The sequence below is a fragment of the Chiloscyllium plagiosum genome, chromosome 40, assembly GCF_004010195.1.
Source record: "Chiloscyllium plagiosum isolate BGI_BamShark_2017 chromosome 40, ASM401019v2, whole genome shotgun sequence".
Classification (NCBI taxonomy): Eukaryota; Metazoa; Chordata; class Chondrichthyes; order Orectolobiformes; family Hemiscylliidae; genus Chiloscyllium; species Chiloscyllium plagiosum.
In genome coordinates, this window is record NC_057749.1 from 22,489,927 (window position 1) to 22,512,586 (window position 22,660).

The 22,660-nt window shown below is 45.8% G+C and overlaps 1 protein-coding gene across 3 annotated transcripts in view; it reads right to left on the reverse strand.

Moving 5' to 3' along the window:
• Positions 1 to 22,660, reverse strand: part of roraa (RAR-related orphan receptor A, paralog a) — a 685,365-nt gene that overhangs the window by 69,342 nt on the left and 593,363 nt on the right. For all 3 annotated transcript variants that reach the window (XM_043680589.1, XM_043680587.1, XM_043680590.1), the window contains one exon: positions 6,354 to 6,439. In XM_043680589.1, the coding sequence (XP_043536524.1) occupies positions 6,354 to 6,439 (86 nt within the window). The remainder of the gene's footprint in view (positions 1 to 6,353; positions 6,440 to 22,660) is intronic.

The following is a 22,660-nucleotide window of genomic DNA, read 5'->3' on the forward strand; positions in this document are numbered from 1 at the left end:
TCAAGAGCCAGATGCGAAACAGGTCATCGATCAGCCCTCTGTAGACCAGAGCTCACTATCAAATTCAGGACTGAGATGTGGAGAAACTGCTTCACCCAGACAGTGGTGAGACTGTGGAATACTCTGCCACAGAAAGCAGTCAAGGCTAAAACCCTGTATTGGAAGGAGTTGGATGTAGCCCTTAGGGCTAAAGGGATCAAAGGATGTGCAAGAAAATTGTGTACAGTTCGCTCATCTAGAACACCATGGTTCCGTTCCTGTGCAACCCTGGGTTATAGAAAAATCGTGCTTTAGAAACAGCGCTTAAAGTGTTGGCGATGTACTCGCGTTACCGCCAACGCACGTTTTAAAAGTTCGCACTTTAGAAACAATGTCCCCAATTCGTCAATTGCTTCCTAGCGAATTTGCGTTAACAAAACGTGCGTTATAGCAGCACGACCGATACACGTTATTGAGTCGGATGATCAGCCATTAGCGGGCGGAGGGAGCTCAAAGGGCCAAGTGGCCTACTCCTATTTTCAGCATTTCCAGTGGCTTAAAGATGGTTGACTGTCTCAGGATGGTCACATTATAGAACCAGAGAGTCCCAGGCCACTCAGCCTTGTGCTGACCCACCGAGCAGCATCCCATCCAATCCCAGACTCCACCCTATCTCTGTATCCCTGCATTTCCCATGGTCAATCCATCTAACCTGCACATCTTTGGACTGTGGGAGGTTACCAGAGCACCCAGAGGAGACTCATGTCGACACAGGGAGAACATGCCAACTCCACACAGACAGTCACCCGAGGGTGGAATTGAACCCGCTCCCTGGTGCTGTGAGGTAGCAGTGCTAACCGTGAGTCACCATGCCGCCCTACTGTGGTTGGATTTGATCTCTGTGATTCTATGATGGTATAAGAAACAAATTCGCTCCCACTAAGCTCAGAGATAAAGTGTCTTTTCAATTTGTGTCCATTAAAAATAGTTGCATTTGGAAGCATGCAAGGTTAATTAAAGAGTGAGTCAGTCAGTTGCCCAATTACGGTTCATACTAGCCGAGAAATTCCAAGCCGCGGTGACTGATTTGGAACTGAACTAATTTTGGAGCCAAGCTTTGTAAAACAGTGCTTACAGTTCATATAAGCAGCACAGTTAAACCGGCTTTGCAAACTTTACTTTGACATAACTTTCACAAAGATCAGAGAGACGTGGTTTAATAAACAAGACAAAAGAGTGGGAAGAGAGTTGAAAAACTAGATTATTCAGTCAGTCCAGCTCCAGAACATCATCTGGCCTCCCTCTTGAATATTTATTTGGGTTTCTATGGGTAGTCATTAATATTCTGCTCAAGTGGATTACGTTGGAGTGGTTTCTAGTTTCAATCTCACAATGGAAGCTGTCCCAGTCAGAGAGAGATATGTTCTCCCAGTCCACAGGGAAGTGTAATCACTGTTAAGCACTTGTTGAAATTGTTTGAATGCCCTTTTGCTTTCACTCCATTCTTGAACCACAGATGAACTCTCAGCACAAATATTAGATTAAATTAGATTCCCTACAGTATGGAAACAGGCCTTTCGGCCCAACAAATCCACACCGACCCTCCAAAGAGTAACCCACCAGACCCATTTCCCTGCCCAATATTTATCCCTGATTTATTGCTGATGAAGGGCTCCAGCCCAAAACGTCGATTCTCCTGGGATGCTGCCTGACCTGCTGTGCTTTTCCAGCAAAACACTCTCGACTCTGGTCGAGCATCTGCAGACCTCACTTGCTCCTATCTTTGCCCCTGACTAATGCACCTAACACGGTCATGGCCAATCCACCCTAACCTGCACATCTTTGGACTGTGGGAGGAGACCGGAGCACCCAGAGGGAACCCACACACACACAGCCGCCCGAGGCTGGAATCGATCCTGGGACCCTGGTGCTGTGAGGCAACATTGTGCCATTGTAAATCAGTGACAAATTGATCTTGTGCCCAAAATATAATGCTTATCAAAGAATGAGCAATTGAAGAGAATTGCATTGGTAGGTTACTATTCCTTCTTACTTCAGGCTTTATTTACTTGCCCCAACTACAAAGGGGCCTCGGATAATTTTTATTGCACACCAGGCTCAATGCAGTTGAGCTAGAAAAAATAATGTTAAAAATCACACAACAACAGGTTATAGTCCAATAGGTTTATTTGGAAGCACTAGCTTTCGGAGCGCTGCTCCTTCGACAGGTAGTTACTGGAGCAGGACCATAAATTCCACAGCTACCTGAAGAACCAGTGCTCTGAAAGCTAGTGCTTCCAAATAAATGGACTATAACCTGGTGTTGTGTGATTTTTTAACTTTGCCCACCCCAGTCCAACACCAGCACCTCCACATCATAGAAAAGTCATGTCATTTACCAGTAATTTTGTTTTCCCGACCTATCAAGCACCCTCTTCTGGGCGTACACTGGGTGAACTAATCTTACAGAAGGGTTTAGTCGATATTCACTGAAGTTTAGAAAAATGAAGGGGGGGAATCTCATAGAAATCTACAGAGTTCTAACAGGGAAGGTGTTGTGAAACTTGAAAGGTTTCAGAAAAGATTCACAAGGATGTTACCAAGGTTGGAGGGCTTGAGCTAAAGGGAGAGGCTGAACAGGCTGGGGCTGTTTTCCCTGGCACGCGGAGGCTGAGGGGTGACTTTATAGAGGTTTATAAAATCATGAGGGGTATGGAGGGGGTAAATAGACAAGGCCTCTTCCCCAGCTGAGGGGAATCCAGAACTAAAGGGCATAGGTTTGAGGTGAGAGGAGCAAGATTTAAAAGGGATCGAAAGGGCAACTTTTTCACACAGAGAATGGTGCGGATATGGAATGCACTGCCAGTGAAGTGGTGGGGGTTGGTACAATTACAACATTTAAGAGGCATCTGAAAAGGTAAATGACTGGGAAGGGTTTAGAGGGATATGGGTCAACTGCTGGCAAATGGGACTAGATCGGTTTAGGATATCTGGCTGGCACAGACAACTTGGACTGAAGGGTTTACCTCCGTGCTGTACATCTCTATAACTTTAGGACTGGACAGGGTAAATGCAGGAACGGTATTTCCAAAGATCAGGGAGCCCAGAACCAGGGGTCACAGTCTAAGGACTTGGGATAGACCAACAAAGACTGAAATGAGGAGGCGCGTCTGCACCCAAGAGAATGATAAGTCTGTGGAATTCTCGGAACTAGAAAGCGGTTGAGGCCAAAACATTGAATATTTTCGAAAAGAAATTAGATATTGTTCTCTGGGGTAAAGGGATCAAAGGGCATGGGTAAAAACAACAGGCTATTGAGTTGGATGATCAGCCATGATCATACTGAATGACATAGCAGGTTCGAAACGTCGAATAGCCTACTCTTGCTCCTTTTTTTGTTTTTAAGGATATCGGAGAGATTAATAGCTGCAGATATTTGTCATTAAGCAGTAGGATTGGTTCCCCAACCTTTACCAGGAAGACTGTCGAGTTGATGCGGAGTCTGACGGGAGACTATGTGGTAGTACCTTTGATGAATATTGGGGTTTTGACAAACATAACTGATGTCTGAACGGTTTGTGAACTAATGTAACAAAACCGATTTACAACCAACTGTATATTTAAAAACATGCTCTGAAAATTGCAAACATACCTTACTGATAATTTGAATTTGTTCACATTAATTTAGCATTTTGAATCAATTTATTGATCTGAACAAAATAAGTAACAAAGGGAAGTAGGAATTTTTAACCGACTGAATTGAAGCAAAGCACTTCTGATTTAAACGTTTTGAAATTATGTGCTTCATGCAGTTCATAGAATGTTACAGAGGCCAACCCATCAAATCCATGGAAGTGTTTTCTCCATAATTAAACTCGACTCATCCCAGCCCTCAGTCTCACAACTTTAATGTTTCTTTTATAAGAATCTCCTCTGTAAAAACAAAATTGTATATTGGGTCAGGGCGGCATCCATGGAGAGAAAGCAAGCTAATGTTTAGAAACGTTAGTTTGCTCTCTCTCTCTCCGTGGACGCTGCCTGGTCCACTGTGATCTCTGGCATTTGTTGTTTTCAGTTCAGATTCCAGCTTCTGCAGTGAGTTGCTCCTTCATTGTATATGGGTGCAGTGTACCAACCTGTTGTGCCATTCAATGTTGTCATGACTGATCTGCAACTTGCTCTACCTTTGTCCCCACCACCTGATACCCTTAGTTTACAAGAAATTGTCAATATTCTAAGCAGATAGATAATCTGCCTTACATTTCATGAACTTCACGTTGAGCTAATAGCCTGCTATGAGGGATTTTATCAAATGCTTAACGGAAGTCTGCATACACAACAGCCTGGGGCATTTCCTGACCACTGTTTCAGTTGCCTCATCAGACACGGCCCATTGTTTGTAAACCTATGCTGGTGTCTGCTTCAACAAGAATGAGGGGTGACCTTATTGAGGCGTATAAAATCATGAGGAGCATCGATAGGTTGAATGCAGGTATTTTGCTCAGGGATGGGAACTGAAAACTAGAGGGCATGGGTTTAAGGTGAGAGGGAAAAGATTTAGGAAAGACCTATAAGTTCCAAAACAATGTAACTAATTACAAGGATGTTGCCAGGGTTGGAGGATTTGAGCTGTCGGGACAGGTTGGATAGGCTGGGGCTGTTTTCCCTGGAGTGTTGGAGGCTGAGGGGTGACCTTATAGAGGTTTATAAAATCATGAGGGGCATGGATAGGATAAATAGACAAAGTCTTTTTCCTGGGGTAGTGGAATCCAGAACTAGAGGCTATAAGTTTAGGGTGAGAGGGGAAAGATATAAAAGACACCTAAGGGGCAATTTTTTCACGAAGAGGATGGTACATGTGTGAAATGAGCTGCCAGAGGAAATGGTGGAGGCTGGTACAATTGCAACATTTACAAGGCATTTGGATGGGTATATGAATAGGAAGGGTTTGGAGGGATATAGGCTGGGTGCTGGCAGGTGGGACTAAATTGAGTTGGGATATCTGGTCGGCATGGACGGGTTGGACCGAAGGGTCCGTTTTCGTGCTGTAAATCTTCAGGACTATGACCTGAGGGGCAATATCTTCACGCAGAGAGTGGTGCATATATGGACTGGACTGCCAGAGGAAGTGGTTGAGGCAGGTACAATAACAACATTTAAAAAAACATTTGGATAGGCACATGGATGGGATGGGTTTAGAGGGATATGGAACAAACGTGGGCTATTAGAACTCGCCGAGTGGGCACCATGGTCAGCATGGACCAGTTTGGGCTGAAGGGTCTGTTTCCATGCTGTATTACTCTATGACTATAACTGTGTGGGAAAGCCTTCCACGTGCAAATTAAATTTTTTTAAACCTTTTAATGACTGTGTTTAATTTGTGCTCTCAATCATCTCCCAAACCAACCAAAATCATGCTTACTGCTCTTATCTCAACTTTGAAGACATCAGTTAGGTCAACACAAACACAATTTCGGACATTTTCCATATCAAATTGTTTGGAGATGGTATTGCATAATTCTGGGATTTGAGCACAGGTCTCCTGCCTCAGAGATAGGGTCACAATCACTGTGTCAAAAGCTTTCCTACATTTTGAATTCCACTGTCATCATCAACATGTATCTCCCAACCCCTACTGTCAAACAGATTATCTGCTCAGTCATGCCATTGCTGTTTGTGGAAACTTGCTGTGTCCAGCTCCTGCAGTTTATCATGTTGTCAAAATAACTCCGAAAGCTAGTGTGCTTCCAATTAAACCTGTAGGACTATAACCTGGTGTTGTGTGATTTTTAACTTTGTACACCCCAGTCCAACACCGGCATCGCCAAATCAAAATTACACGTTTTTCACAAGCACTTTGGCTGTGAAATGTTGCATAAACAATTTTCCATTCGTGCTGTCACATTCCCTTTAATAATCATAGAATTCCTACGGTGTGGGAGCAAGCTATTCAGCCCATACCAACCCTCCAAAGAGCATCCCACCCAGACCCACCCTGCATTTCTCATGGTTAATCCACCTAGCCTGCACATCCCTGGACAATTGAGCATGGCCAATCCACCTAACCCAAATGTCTTTGGACTGTGGGGAGAGATCCGAGCACCTGGAGGAAACCCATGCGGACACAGGGAGAACGTGCGAGCTCCACAGCGACAGTCGCCTAAGGCTGGAATCGAACCCGGGTCCCTGGCGCTGGGAGGTGTTGACGTTAACCACTCAGCCACCCCATTCTAGGCTTTCTTGCATGGATAATTCCTTCTTTGCGGTGATTTACCAAAAACACTAGGAAATTCTATAACACTGACCCTCCACATTTTTTCACGACACTTTCCCCAAATTCCTCAATGTTCCACAAACAGTGGGCTATTACCTACCTTGCAGCCTTCACATGTAATGACGCCATAATGGATTCCTGACGATTTATCTCCACAGATCTTGCATGGGATAATTTCAATTTGAGCTGGAACAGAATAAAACATGTTTGATCACAACCTTAGTTTTTATGTCCTTCAAACCATTTCCAAAGCAAATCTTTTCTCACCACAGAACGATCTAATATCCTGCTCATCATTGCCCATGTAAAAACGTCATTGTGAAACAGATTCAATCAACAAGCACATCGACCTGGACCCAATATGCCGACCACTGCAGCGGACAGCTGGAACTGACAACCGGAAGCGGAAGAGACAAACCACTATAAATGCCGGAGGAAAGATCACAGAAGCACTTCACAGGAGGCTCCCAAGCACTGAGGATGTCACCTAGACAGGGGACGAAAAGTCTGCAACACAAATTCCCAGCTCGGCGAACAGAACCACAACAACGAGCACCCGAGCTACAAATCTTCACCCAAACTTTGAACATTAAACTAATAATGGTTCATGGAAATGTGGAATGTGGGTCAATTCATGGCTTTCAAGATTTCTGAAGGTGTCAAGCCAGACAGTAAGTTTTTGTTTAATGCAGAACACCCTGACTGACAGTGTTAGGTAACTACTCGTTTTTAGGTAAGAAACAAAATCATGGGGTCAGATTGCTTAAGGACGTTTGGCGAATGCATGAGGGAGCAGAATTGAGGATGAGCACCAATAGTGTTGGATCAATTCTAGCTGAACAAAACCACTTCTTTCAGAACGATAGAGTGGCCTAGATTTTGCATCAGCAGAGAAGTGGAGACAGTCACCATTCACCATCACTGGAATGGAAGACAATGGAGTCCATACTTGGACACGACGTTATGAATATGTTTTAGAATCCCTACAGTGCAGCAAGAGGTCATTCATTCTGCACCAACCTTCCACAGAGCACTCCACCTAGACTCACTCCATCCCTGTAACCCTGCATTTAGCAAGTCCAATCACCTAACCTGCACATCTTTGGACTGTGGGAGGAAACCCAACACAGGGAAAACATGGAAACTTCAGACAGACAGTGGTCCAAGGCTTGAATCGAACCCGGGTCCCCAGTGCTGTGAGGCAGCACTGTGCAACCCCTACTTGAGTTGCTCTCAATAATTCTCAGCTTCTGTGAAGTGGACTCTGCCGATGTCCTCTTAGAGGCAAATCAATGGTAAATCAATGCAATCACTAAGAGCTCTCATGCTTACACATTTTGTTTTCATGTAAAAATCTTTGAAAACGTTAAACTATTGTTGTGGCTCTGTTCGCCGAGCTGGGAATTTGTGTTGCAGACATTCTCTGTTTGGCTTGTCCTATAATAGTAGAGAACAGCCAGGGAATTCTTCGTCCCCTGTCTAGGTGACATCCTCAGTGCTTGGGAGCCTTCTGTGAAGCGCTTCTGTGATCTTTCCTCCGGCACTTATAGTGGTTTGTCTCTACCGCTTCCGGTTGTCAGTTCCAGCTGTCCGCTGCAGTGATCGGTATATTGGGTCCAGGTCGATGTGCTTATTGATTGAATCTGTGGATGAGTGCCACGACTCTAGGAATTCCCTGGCTGTTCTCTGTTTGGCTTGTCCTATAATAGTAGAGAACAGCCAGGGAATTCCGAGAGGCATGGCACTCATCCACAGATTCAATCAATAAGCACGTTGACCTGGACCCAATATACCGACCACTGCAGCGGACAGCTGGAACTGACAACCGGAAGCGGCAGATTCAAACCACTACAAATGCCGGAGGAAAGATCACAGAAGCGCGTCACAGGAGGCTCCCAAGCACTGAGGATGTCACCCAGACAGGGGACTAAACGTCTGCAACACAAATTCCCAGCTCGGCGAACAGAACCACAACAACGAGCACCCGAGCTACAAATCTTCTCACAAACTTTGAACATTAAACTAATAATGGTTCATGGAAATGTGGAATGTGGGTCAATGGCAGAATTATTGCAGCCAATCTATCTTATTCACTCCAAAAGCATTGTTTTATATCAACGGAATGTCAAATCTTGCTTTTTGTGCACTTTCTTTGCATATGAATATTGCATTCCTCGCTCTGTTCCATTACCCTGATGCACTTTGTATGATTATGGTCTGTCTGCACTGCAAGCAAAACAGAATCTTTCACTGTACGTAGGTGCGTGACAATAATAAATCAAATCAAATCAAATTTCTCCACTGTGACAATAAATTCGACACATTTTTAAAAGAATTAAGCAAATTAAAGTTTGCTTTCTCGGTTTCTAACTTCATCTCCTTCAACGCAGAAAGAGGCCATTCAGCCCAGCGAGTCTGCACCAACCCTTTGAAGAATACCTCACCTGGATCCAGCACCCCATAACCACCCAGCCTGCACGTCCCTGGACACTACAGATAATTTAGAATGGCCAATTCACCCAACCTGTACATCTTTGGATTTGTGTACATGTCATAGTGTCATAAAGTCCGATAACACGGAGACAGGCCCTTTGGCCCTAACTGGTCCCTACTGATCAAAATGTCCGTCCACACTAACCCCATTTCCCTGCACTTGGCACATATCCTTCTAAACTTTTCCTGTCCGTGTATTTGTCCAAATGCCTTTTAAATGTTGTTAATGTACCCGCCTCAACCACTTCCACTGGCAGCTCATTCCACACGTGTACCACCCTGTGTGTAAAAATGGTGTTCCTCAGGTTCCCTTTTATTCTATTCCCTCTATCCTTAAACTGATGCCCTCTCGTCCTAGCTTCCCCAACACTGGGAAAAAGACTGAGTGCATTCACCCTATCCATGACTCTCGTGATCTTAATCACTTCCATAAGATTCTCCCTCAGTTTCCTACTCTCTAAAGAACTAAGTCCTAGTTTGTCCAGCCTCTCCCCATAACTTAGACCCTTGAGTCCTGGCAACATCCTTGTAAATTTCTTCTGCACTCTTTCCAGTTTAATAACATCCATCCTATAGCAAGGTGATCAAAACTGAACACAATACTCCAAGTCAACCTCACCAACACCCTGTACAAATCCAACATAACTTTCCAACTTCTCTACCCAATGCCCTGACTGATGAAGGCCAGTGTGCCAAAAGCCTCCTTCACTGCCCTGTCTACCTGGGACTCCACTTTCAGAGAACCGTGCACCTGAACTGCAAGGTCCCTCTGTTCCACTACACTCCTTTAGGCCCTGCCAATCAAGATGAAACTCCTACCTTGATTTGACTTTCCAAAATGCAAGACCTCACACTTATCTATTAAACTCCATTTGCCATTTCTCAGCCCACTTCCCCAAATGATCAAGGCCCTGCTGCAATTTCTGAGCACCTTCCTCACTGCCCACGATATCGCCTATTTTAGTATCATCTGCAACTTACTAATCATGCCTTGTACATTCTCATCCAAACCATTGATACAGATAACAAACAGCGCTGGGCCCAGCACTGACCCCTGGGGCACTCCATTAGTCACAGACCTCCAATCCAACAGCATCCTTCCATTATTCCCCTCTGCTTCCTACCAACAAGCCAATTGTGTATCCAATTTGCCAGCTCCCCCCGGATTCCATGCGATCTAACCTTCCAGAGCAGCCTATCATGTGGAACCTTACCAAAGGCCTTACTGAAATCCATATAGACTGTGTGTCAATTATTAAATTCACTAAATATTGATCTGGATTTGAAACCCACAAATCAGGCAGACTCGTAAATGAAAAACAAAGTGAGGTGATGTTGGGTTGGTAATCCTACCAGTCCCAGATAGCAAGTGGGTGCTGAAATCAGTTGCTCACCAACGTTCTGAAATGAGGTTGCAAACTTTTGTACTTGCTAAAGACCCAGTTATCTGCAAGTTTTCACTGTCCACTGCAGTTTTAGGACGTCAGACAAGAGGCAGAGAAGATGATAAAGGATGAGAGGCCATTTCGTTGAAACATATGAGATTCTAAGGGGACTTGACAGGGTATATACAGAGAAGCTGCTTCCCCTTGTGTGGGACAGTTGAAGCCAGAGGGTATAATCTGAGAGTAAGGCAGAAGTGAGGAGGTTATTAATCTGCGGAAATCTTTACCACAGAGGGCTGTCAAGGCTGGGTCATTAGGCACATCCAATGAGACAGACAGATTTTTAACCAACAAAGGGAATCAAGGGTTGTAGTAAAAGGTGGGAAAGTGGCGTTGAGGATGACCAGATCCGCCATGATCTCATTGATGGCACAGCACACTCAGGGGCAGAATGGTCTACTCCAGCTCCTAAATCCTATGGTCTTCAGCAGTTTCAGAGTGCCCCGTGATGACTGCGACAGACGAGGCATCACAAGGGCAAAGGAAAGGCCTCCTAGCACGGCCATCGTTAACAGTACCCGGCCAGCGATCTGAAAAAGGTTAATGTGAACTCTGTTTCTCTCTTCACAAACTCAAGCAACTTCTATTTATACTTGAGGCTTCCAGCATCTACAGTGTTTTGTTGTTACTCGGGTGGAAAAGTGTGGCGCTGGAAAAACACAGCAGGTCAGGCAGCAGCCCAGGAGCAGGAGAATTGACGTCTCAGGCATGAGCCGCACCGACCCTCACCCCACCTACTCCCCCACCTCCCCATATTCCTCATGAAGGGCTTATGCCCAAAGTGTCGACTTTCCTGCTTCTCGGATACTGCCTGACCGGCTGTGCTTTTCAGGATGCCACACGTTTCGACTCTGATCTGCAGTCCTCATGTTCTCCCATTTTGCTGTTACTTCTCAGCAGATTTCGCTGGGGAAAGTGACAGTGCCTCTTTTATATACTTAGAGTCAGTCTTTATTGAAAGTCAGAGATCAACTGGCTTTTGTAGCCTACCCCCTGCTTGTGACTATTACCCCTGTGCTGGATGGCATCCTGCCTACACTCCTGACTGGGGAACGGAGACGACCTTTGACTTTCTAGTTGGCCTTCTTCCTGCTGAATGGTCACTAATTGACCATCTGACATGTGACTGGCCAAACAGGCAGCCAACCTGAGAGCAAACTGACACTTGGTTTTTGTTCCACAGGCCTCACTCTGTCAAGATTAGATTAGATTACTTACAGTGTGGAAACAGGCCCTTCAGCCCAACAAGTCCACACTGATCCGCCGAAGCGCAACCCACCCAGACCCATTCCCCTACATATACCTCTTCACCTAACACTACGGGCAATTTAGCACGGCCAATTCACCTAACCTGCACATTTTTGGATTGTGGGAGGAAACCGGAGCACCCGGAGGAAACCCACGCAGTCAAGAAACATGAAATCCACTCTGTTATTTTTGGGTTTTATATTTAAGATTACTGGTTTGCTGCCAATGGTAATATTTCACTGCCAGGTTGTTTGAATGACATCACTGTTGTTTGATGCATGGAGATCCCCCTAATTTGCTGTTAGATTGAAACTGCAATGGGAAATGGGGAGTCCATGTTGCCGAGATTGAGAGGTCCTTGTGATCTTTCCCAATGACCCTGGCTTCACCACGATCTGGAAAATCCAGTCAATGAGTACTGTGCACCTATGTGTCCATGCATACGTAGGGTCTGCTCTCTCAGCACTGTCCAGGGTCGTGTACACGTGTGTGCATCCCGTGACACTGCACATTAGGGTTGGGAACTCCTTTGGACTCATGACCAGAAGCACAAGCAATCAACGTGCAGCTCGAAATCACTTAGCTTAAAGATCTGGGGTGATGGATTGTGCAGGTAACTACAACATACCTGACTCTCATGGACTTACTTCTATTTACTAAACCTTCCTTGCAAACATATTTCTTCCTGTGAGAGCAGATCACACTCACAATCCCATTACAAACAGACCGCATCTACACCCCCATTACAAACAGGCCACACAACCATCTCTCCATTACAAACAGGCCACACAACCATCTCTCCATTACAAACAGGCCACACTCATATCTCCATTACAAACAGGCCACACCCACATTCCCATTACAAACAGTCCACACCCACATCTCTATTACAAACAGAGCACACCCACACCCCATTACAAACAGACCACGCCCACATCCCCATTACAAACAGACCACACTCTCATCCCCATTACAAACAGACCGCACTCACATCCCCATTACAAATAGACCGCACTCACATCCCCATTACAAATAGACCGCACCCACATCCCCATTACAAACAGACTGCACTTACATCCCCATTACAAACAGACCGCACCCACATCCCCATTACAAATAGATCGCACCCACATCCCCATTACAAACAGACCATACTCTGTGCAGTGACTGTAACAAGGACAGCCAGGTGGACCTCATAGAATATGGGTTCCCTGATTGGGGCTGTTAATCTGGTCCAATCAGGAAGCCCTGGCTGACAGATCTAAACAGGAGGGTCAGGGTCAAGGATTCTTCACGTGTGAATGAAGAATGACTTAGTGATGGGATACCGGCTCCTGTGGAGTCATTTCAGCAGACAATGGAAACAATTTCACAAGGTCTCCCCCGGTCACCATTTACCGACGTGACATGCTTAAAAAAAAATTAAAAAAAAATAAACAGGAGGGTCAGGGGTTCTTATACTCTGGGCGCTGACTCTGATGAGGCTGTGCCAGAGTCAAGGACTCTCCACGTGTACATAAAGGGTGATTTGGTAATGGGACACTGACCTCTGTGGAGTTATTTCAGCCTGACTTCCAAATGTAAGCACTTGGAATCATGCTTGTTACTTTGCCACAAAGTGTGGCACTGGAAAAGCTCAGCTGGTCAGGCAGCATCCGAGGACAAGGAGAGTCGACGTTTCGGGCATAAGCCCTTTATCTGAAATGATGAAGAGCCTATGCTCGAAACATTTTGACTCTGATCTCCAGCATCTGCAGTCCTCACATTCTCTGGGTTGTCACATTGTCACCAGATTCCCCTGACATATCAGCTGTCTATCTGCTCATCTCTCAATGACCAGCTCTGAGTTACTTTTGTTGCAGGAACACTCCATAATATTTTGTCATTGGAGGCAAGTCAGAGATTCACTTGGCTAATGGGATGATTTATCGAAATTAGCTTCACTGGACAGAACTTTATTCATTACAGTCTTGTTTCCCCAATCATTTTCTGGCCTTCTCTCCTTTTCTTCTCTGCACCTCCCCCTCAAAGGACCCTCTGCTCTCAGTCCAGTCTGGTGGTGCTGGTGGCCCGACATGGCACTCTCTTGACCCGGCGTGGCCTCAGCGTGGACACTTGGCGTCAAGATGATTCCAGAGCGGTCTCCCAACCTCTATAGTCTCAAGGCGCAGTCAGGGGAATCGGTGTGGAATGGAGTCAGGGTCCGGTGCGGCCTGGAGTCAGGGCTGGTGCTGCCTGGAGGCACGGCTCAGTGTGGAATGGAGTCAGGGCACGGTGCGGCCTTGAATCAGGACTGGTGTGGCCTGGAGTCAGGGCTCGGTGTGGAATGAAGTCAGGGCCCGGTGCGGCCTGGAGTCAGGGCCCGGTGCGGAATGGAACCAGGGCTGCTGTTGCCTGGAGGTTAGGTGCCATTGTGGACTGGGCAGGAAGGACTGTTATTCTGAACTTTTTATTTCTTTATTTTTCTAATTCTTTTCTCCCTGAGAATGTAGATGTAGGAGTCTGTACCTAGCCATCGTGAGTGGCGATTCCTCATGTGAGTACATGAGGCAATGAAGCTAATCCTAAATTCTAACTCCACACAGACAAGAATGTACGAGTTAGAAGTTACATTTCAGTCGCTCGAATCTGCAGTGCTGTATGGATCAGCTCTTGGTCAATTCGATTGTGGCCTCTACTCCATTTTCCTGTCTCACCCCCACCATGCACAAATCCTCTGTCGACTTAATCAGTCCCTCAACCTTGAACGACCCAGCCACTGCGGGGGCTGAGGAAAAGAATTCCACAGACCGACAATGCCTCAACAGAAAAATATTCCTAAGTCCTAAGTGGGAGATCCCTAGGTTTTGAAACTGTGACCCTTCATTCTGGATGACCACAAGAGGAAACATTCTCCTGGCATCACCCAGTCAATCCCTGCAGGGCAGTTCCTGTTAAGATCCGGCCAGCTTTCTTTTCTTCTGCAGTTACAAGGAGACAGCAAGAGGTGGCAGTGTAGCTCTGAAAACGGTTATTGAGGTTCCCAAAGGGCAGCTGCAAAGCCCAGTTGGAAAATGTCATTCGGTTAAGCTGTAGCTTACGTGCAATTTGCATTTGCAAAGTCGCAAGTTGCAAATCTGGCAGCATGCTAAAATCGCGAGGTTTCATTTCGTAATATTTCAGCTCAAACACCTGAGTTGAGCCCAGTGTCACAGATGTCACCCGAGAAGCTGCTGGGAACCAGGCTTAAGAAAAACACACTGATCTGTTAAGAACACATTCCCAAGTTCCCACGTGGCGACATGACAGCTCAGGGTCGCTAGATGGCTCTTTCTGTGTTTGACCTGCTGCAGGTAACTCAGTGTCATAGAGTCATGCAACACGGAAACAGACCCTTGGGTCCAACTCATCCAAGCCGATCAAGTTCCTCAAACTACACTAGTTCCATTTGCCTGCCTTTGGCCCATCTCCCTCTAAAAGTGGCCTCACCAATGTTCTATACAACTGCTGCAGTGTGGCATTCCAATTCCTTTACTCAATGATGCAAGCAATGAAGGCAAGTGTGCTGAATGCCTTCCTTACTGCTCTGTCTGCCTGTGGTGCACATTTCAATGAACTATGTGCCTGAACCTCTGGGTCTCTATGTTCTACAACAGTATCCAGGGCCCCACCATTAATTGTATAAGTCCTGCCCTTGTTCGTCTTACCAAAATGCAACATCTCGCATTTATTTAAATTAAACTCCATTTGCCACACTTCAGCCCTTTGGCGCAAATGATCAAGATCCCATTGTGGTCTTAGATAACCTTCCTCACTGTCGACTACACCACCAATTTTGGTGTCATCTGCAAACTTACTAGCCCTGTTTCCTATATTCTCATCCAAATCATTTGTATAAATGACAAACGACTGTGGACCCTAATGGATCCCTGCTTGTAAAGGTATCTTTTTAAATCAACTTGTTCAGAGATGTTATGAATCACCTCTGGAGCAGGCGCGACTTGAATCTAGCCCTCCTAGTCCAGAGGTAGGGTAGCTATCATGGAGGTGAGTCACTGTTATTGCTGCCATGCCCTCTAATCAGCGATAAAACCGGCCATTCTCCTGTTTCTCGGATGCTGCCTGACCTGCTGTGCTTTTCCAGCACCACACTCTCACCTCTAATCAGGTCCATTACCAACAGTGTAACTGACCAGTGTGACACCTCAGATTATAGAGTTGCAATTCCTCTTTCCCAGTTGACTGACTGTGTATTTCCAGAGCTGAGAAACGTGATGACAGTCCTCAGTCTGACTAGCAGGAAGGCGACATTGAAGCCTCACCCTCCCGAGAGACGAAATGGACAAGCACAGAAATGATTTGACCAAAACTACTCAAGTACGAAAGTATCGGTTCCAAAACTGCAGCAGCTGCCCCTTGCTGATCCTGGTTAATATTGTTACTCCCTGAAGCTTTTAAAGTTCCTATCGAAAAGTCTGCCTTGAATTTTCATTGCCACTCGCTGCTGTCTGATTCTTTCTATCATTGCAAAGAGGGGAAAAAAAAGCAGCTTGCATTACAGTTGCAAAGTGTCTGTGTCTCTGCCTCAATTGTCAGGTACAATTGTCAGTTTGGAAGAGTGTGGCGCTGGAAAAGCACAAACGGTCAGGCAGCATCCGAGGAGCAGGAGAATCGACATTTCAGGCATAAGCCCTTCATCTGCAGTGATCACTTTCTCACTCTCCTTTTGGTCAAACCTGAGAAATATAAATGGTTCCATCCCCAGCACAGAGACAGTGCACTTGTCACAAGTAGTCCCGAACCTATGTCTGACTGGAGAGCTGCTCTACGTTCTATTCCATGTAATATTGGCACATTCCAGCCTGCCGGTGGGGGCCACAATATCAAACTAACAGGAAATCAAATCAGTGATGCTTCCTCGTGTTTGAGTTAAAGTTTATGAGTTCAAGTCACACTTGAGCCTGTGATACTGGCTGATATTCCAACCCATGATTGAGAGAGCTATCAGAGGAGGGAGTGTTACAATGTCATGGGGCCTTTTCTATCTGAGGGGCAGTATGGATCTACACTGTTGGAGGGGCAGTGCAGAGGGAGTGCTGTACTGTCAGAGTGGCAGTACAGATGGAGTATTGTACCATCACAGACTCTGTACACAGGGAGTGCTGCACTGTCATAGGGGCAGTCTGGAAGGACTGTTGCACTATGAGAATGGTAATACCTCATTTTACTCTTTCACAGCATATGAGCATCACTGGCAAATGGTGTTGTCCCCATGTATCGACTGCCCTTCCCCTTCTCGATGGTAGAGGTCATGGGGTTTGGATGGACATTTATTGCCCATCCTATTGAGGAGGTGGTTGTGAGATGCCTTACTGAATGGTACACATGCAACCTCAATGCTGGTTAAAAAGGGAGTTCTCAGTTTAGGACAGAGTGACAATGAAGGAAGAGTGAAATATTTTCAAGCCAGGATGAGTCTGAGGAGAGCCTGCAGATACTTGCATTCCCACATGCCTGCTGTCCTTGGATAGTAGAGGCTGTAGGGTTGGAAACTGATGAAGCCCTCGTGAGTGAGATGGTGCACACTGCTGTCACTGTGTGCCTGTCATGGAAGGTGATGCTGGATGCTAACCAAATTCGCTGTCTTGTCCCAGATGCTGTCAAGCTTCTCGAGTGTTGTTGGAGCTGCACCCATCCAGATATGTGGGGAGTATCCCATCACACTCCTGACTTGTGCCTTGTAGATGGTGGAGAGACTCTGGGGCGTCAGGAAGTGAGTTACATTCCGTAGAATTCCTAGCCTCTGATCTGCTCTTGTAGCCACTGTGTTTATAAGGGCTGATTCAGTTATTTTCTGGTCAATGACAACTTCCAAGGTGCGGATCATTGGATAAGATCACTGAATGTCAAGGGGAGATGGTTAGACTCTCTCCTGTTGGACGAACCCATTGCCTGACACTTGTGTGGTGCGAATATTGCTTGCCATTGATCAACCCGAGCTGGCTGTTGTCTGGGTCTTGCTGCAACGAGAGTTGAGCCGCTTTGAGTCATTAATGACACTCAACATGGTGCATTCATCGACAAGCCCTTTAAACTGATTTGTTCATGGGATGTGTGGGCATCACTGGCTAGGTGAGCATTTATGACCCACCCAAATGAGCTGCCAGAGGAAGTGGTGGAGGCTGGTACGACTGCAACATTTGAAAGGCATTTGGATGGGTATATGAATAGGAAGGGTTTGGAGGGATATGGGCCGGGTGCTGGCAGATGGGACAAGATTGGGTTGGCATATCTGGTCGGCATGGACCGAAGGGTCTGTTTCTGTGCTGTACATCTCTATGACTCTATACTGACCTGAAGAGGTTGACGCTGAGCTGGCTTGTTGAACGGTTGCAATACTTGGGGATGTCAGCACACCCACAATGCTCTGAGAGAGTTCCGTGATTTTGACCAATGACAGCACTGGGAAGATAACATCGTTTTGAGACCATGTGACTTGGAAGGAACTTGCAGGTGGGGTTATCTCCATGTATCGACTGCCTTTCTTGATGGTAGTGGTCAAGGGGTTTGGACGGGGTTTCAAAGAGTCTTGGTGAATTATTGCCGTGTATCTTGTCCGTGGAGCAATTGTAACAAGGTCAGCCAGGTGGACCTCACAGAATATGAGTTCCCTGATTGGGGGCTGTTAATCTGGACTAATTAGAGAGCCCCGGCTGACATACGGAGTCGAGAGTGTGGTGCTGGAAAAGCACAGCATCCTTAGATGCTGCCTGACCTGCTGTGCTTTTCCAGCACCACACTCTCGAGTCTGATCTCCAGCATCTGCAGTTCTCACTTTCTCCTATAAGGACAGGAGTGTCAGGGGAGGTTCTGTTCACTCAGAGAGCTGGATCAGTGGCAAAGATTCTCCACAAGTAAATAAAGGGGGACTTATGAGTTATTTCAGTGGAGTTACCTTAGTACGCACTGCTGAGCATCAGTGGTGGAGGAAGTGAATCGTGTTGGATGGGGTACAGATCAGGTGGGATGCTTTTCTGTAGATGGTGTCAAGCTTCTTGAGATACACTCATCCCTTGTATTTCACTGGATTCTGATTTGAGCTTTGTGGATGGCGGATAGGCTTTAGGGAGGCAGGAGTGGAGTTACTTGCCTCTGACCTGCTCTTGCAGCCATCGTGTTATACGGCTGGTTCAGTTCAGTTTCTGGCCAATGGTAACCCCTAGGATGCTGATGATGGGAGACTTGGGTGAAAGGGGTGGTGGTTAGATTCCGTTGTTTAGAATATGGTCATTACCTGGCACCATGCGGCTTGAAAGTTACTTGCTGTATCAGGCCAAATCTAGATATTGTCCAGGTCTGGGTCAAACGGGACAGGAGGATTTCAGTGTCTGAGGAGTCGTGAATGGTGCTAAATACTGTGCAATCATCGGTACACAACCCTCTGTCTGACCTTATGATGAAGCAGCTGAAGGTAGTTGGGCCTAGGACACTACCCTGAGGAACTTCTGCAGAGACATCCTGGAGCTGAGATGATTGACCTCCAACAACCACAACTGTCGTCCTATATGCCAGGTAGGACGCCAACCAGCAGAGAGTTTACCCGGATTCCCCAATGACTCCAGTTTTGCTCGGGCTCCTAGATGCCACACTCTCCTCTCTCCCCTGGAATTCAGCGGAGTGGCCCTAGCAGAACCCAAACTGCACGACTCTGAGCAGGTTACTGCTGAGCAGGTGTCGCTTGGTAACACTGGTGGCCTCTTCCATTTCTTTGCTGATGAATGAGTGTAGACTGAATGGGCAGTAAATTGGGTCTGTCCTAAAAACAGAAATGGCTGGAGAAACTCAGCAGGCCTGGCAGAATCAATGGGAAGAAAGCAGAGCTAATATTTCAAATCCAGTGACTTTTCATCAGTGGCTTCTCCCTCCAGATTGAGCCACAGGAGGAAACACCCTCTGACATTATCAATCGCATCTTATTCACCTCAACTACATCTCCTCTCATTTATTCAAACACCAGAGAGTACAGGCCTAAACTGCTCAATCTCTCTTCAAAAGACAAACTCCTCAACCTCTGGAATTAATTCAGTGAACCTTTTTTGGAACTGTCTCCAATACAACTACATCCCTTTTCAAGCAAAGGGACCAAAAGATGTACAGATCCACAGATGCGATCTCACTAATACCTCACGATTTGGAGGTGCCGGTGTTGGACTGGGGTGGACAAAGTTAAAAATCATACAGCACCAGTTTATAGTCCAACAGGTTTATTTGGAAGCACTAGCTTTCGGAGCGCCGCTCCTTCATCAAGTGGTAGTGGGTCACAACCAAACGATGAAGGAGCGTCACTCTGAAAGCTAGTGTGCTTCTGATTAAACCTGTTGGACTATAACCTGGTGCTGTGTGATTTTTTTAACTCACTAATACCTGGTACAATTGCAGTGACACTTTCATACTCTGTTCCTTTTGCAATAAATGCTGAAATTGCACTTGCTTTCTTCAGTGTCCTGCTCATTACTTTTCCCTCAATCAACATCATTAAAAACAGATTAACTGATGATTATGTTTGTGCCACCTTGCTGTGTACTAATTGCCTACAGTCCAACTGTGATCACTCTTCCAAAAAGTATCTCTTTAGTTGTGGTTCACTTCGAGAGATCTTGAGATTCTGCAAAATGCTGTGTCAGTGAAAGCTATTTCTCATTTTTGTTTTCCACGACTGAAATTTCATGACTTTCAATAAAGAGCCCAACTGTCAACTCAGATCAATCAGCATCTATCATTTGAATCAAAATATTCAGTAAGTATGCGTCATTTGGTGTGAATTGAACTGACAGTGTGTGTACGAAATATAATCAGGACATTCTCTCGTGTTCCTGTTGATACAGCTCGGGTTTAGTCGGTTGGAGAGAATTTACCAACTTGCATCACAACCATTGAGCCCACTGTAACCTCTATTCCTTCTCCATAATGTTTCCTTTTCAGCAGCACAGCAATAACGTCACTGGATTGGCGATCCAGAAAGACATGATAATGTTTCGGGGGTGCAGGTCACCACTGATTGAACTTCACGTCAATAAATGCTCCTGGAGTATAACACTAATCTCAGTGACATTGAAAGCTTCGATTGCTGGCCGTTTGTTAACGTCCCATAGGGAACGAAAATTGGCCCTACTTATTGATCTGATTCACAGCCATGTGGATAACTCTTCATTGCATCATTTCAGAAGACAAAGTTCAAGGGAAGGGCAGGAAAGATTGGTTTTGCCAATGATGCCCACATCCATTAAAAAATTAAAAATAAATTATCTATTGAACTGCCTCTTAGAAGATCATGCTCAACCTGTTCCCACCTTTCATAGAATCCTTACAGTGTGGAAGCAGGCCATTTGGCCCATTGAGTCTGTACTGACCCTCTGAAGGGAACCCCCACCCAGACCTTTACCCTATATTTCCCATGGTTAATCCACCTAGCCTACACATCTCTGGACACTATGGATAATTTAGCATGGCCAGCCTATCTAATCCTGCACACCTTTGGACAATGGGAGGAACCTGGAGCATTTGGAGGAAACCCAAGCAGACATGGGGAGAAAGTACAACCCCTCCCCCCAGTCACCCGAGGGTGGAATCGAACCCAGGTATCTGGTACTAGTGGGCATTAGTGCTAATCACTGAGCCAGCATGCCATCGCCACTTACATGCTATGCAATCCAGATCTTAAGAAATGACTGTGTAAAACCAGTTCTCATAACCCCCACTCTGATTCTTTAGCTCATGACCTTTAACCTGCATCATCTGATTTATCTCATTGGCAGTACTGACTCTGTTAAAATCCTTCATAACCTCAAAAGCAGGAATTGCTGAAGAAACTCTGGCCACGGCTGCGGAGAAAGCAACAGAGCTAACATTTCGAGTCCAGTGACCCTTCTATGGAATATGTTGGCTGTTCCACTTGATGTTGGCTCATTCTGGATTAGTGCTGGAAGAGCACAGCAGTTCAGGCAGCATCCAAGGAGCTTCGAAATCGACGTTTCGGGCAAAAGCCCTTCATCAGGAATAAAGGCAGTGAGCCTGGAGCGTGGAGAGATAAGCTAGAGGAGGGTGGGGGTGGGGAGAAAGTCCCTTGGATGCTGCCTGAACTGCTGTGCTCTTCCAGCACCACTATCCAGAATCTGGTTTCCAGCATCTGCAGTCATTGCTTTTTACCTCGTTGATTTTGGCTCAGTTTTAACATTGCAATCTTGTGCAGTTAGCAGCTGTATTTCAAAAGGCAGATTATTCTTCAAGGGATCTGCCCCTGATGGAGAATACACAAATGTTCCCAAAGGTCTCCTTTTTTAAGTGGACGTTTCATAATAAGCTGCAAAGAGAAACTTTACTGTTTTCTTTCAGTTTAGAAATCAAACAAGTCAAAAGGGAATAAAATATAGTCAGACAAGCCTCTGAATTATTGAGTGTACGTTAAGTGGCTATCAAGAACACATCGCACCATAACTCGCTGTAAAATCCTGGTCAACAATCAAAACCTCAAATTTCATTTTATATGCTTTGGGTTACGAAACTGAGTAACTCTGCATTTCCACTGCTTGATCGAAAGTGCCTTCTATTTAGAGGAGTAAGCTGATGCAAAGAGTTATCAAAATGTAAAGGGTGTTTTGATAGCATGAACACCTGCCCCTCCAACTCTCCCCCCTCCCTGTCTTCTGAGGCATATACTAGCCCATCTCCTTAGGGGAGGCTGATGGGTCTGTGTGTGATGCAGGTGCATCTTTCACTCACCAACACGCAAGTGCATTCCCTGTCCACAAAACCTCACATCCTGTTATTATATTCTGATCATACTTTGGTGTTAGCTATTTGCCTTTCACATCTTGTTATGTCCACATCGATCATGGGAAGTGCCCCTAATAGCACCTGAGGGAAAGTGTACATGTGCAACATATTACTATGGGGTGTATGTATGTGTGTGTGTATATGAGGGAGTGTGTGTATGAGGGAGTGTGTGTATGAGGGAGTGTGTGTATGAGGGAGCGTGTGTATGTGATAGATCGTGTCTGTGTATGAGAGAGAGTGAGAGTGTGTCTCTGTGTGTGAGAGAGAGTGTATGCCTGTGTGCGTGAGTGGTTGTGTGTGTCTTTGAGGATATGTACGTGTGTGTGTGTATGTTTATGTGTGAAATAGTGTGTGTGAGAGAGAGAATGTGTGTGTATACATATGAGTATGTTTGTGTGTGAGACAGTGT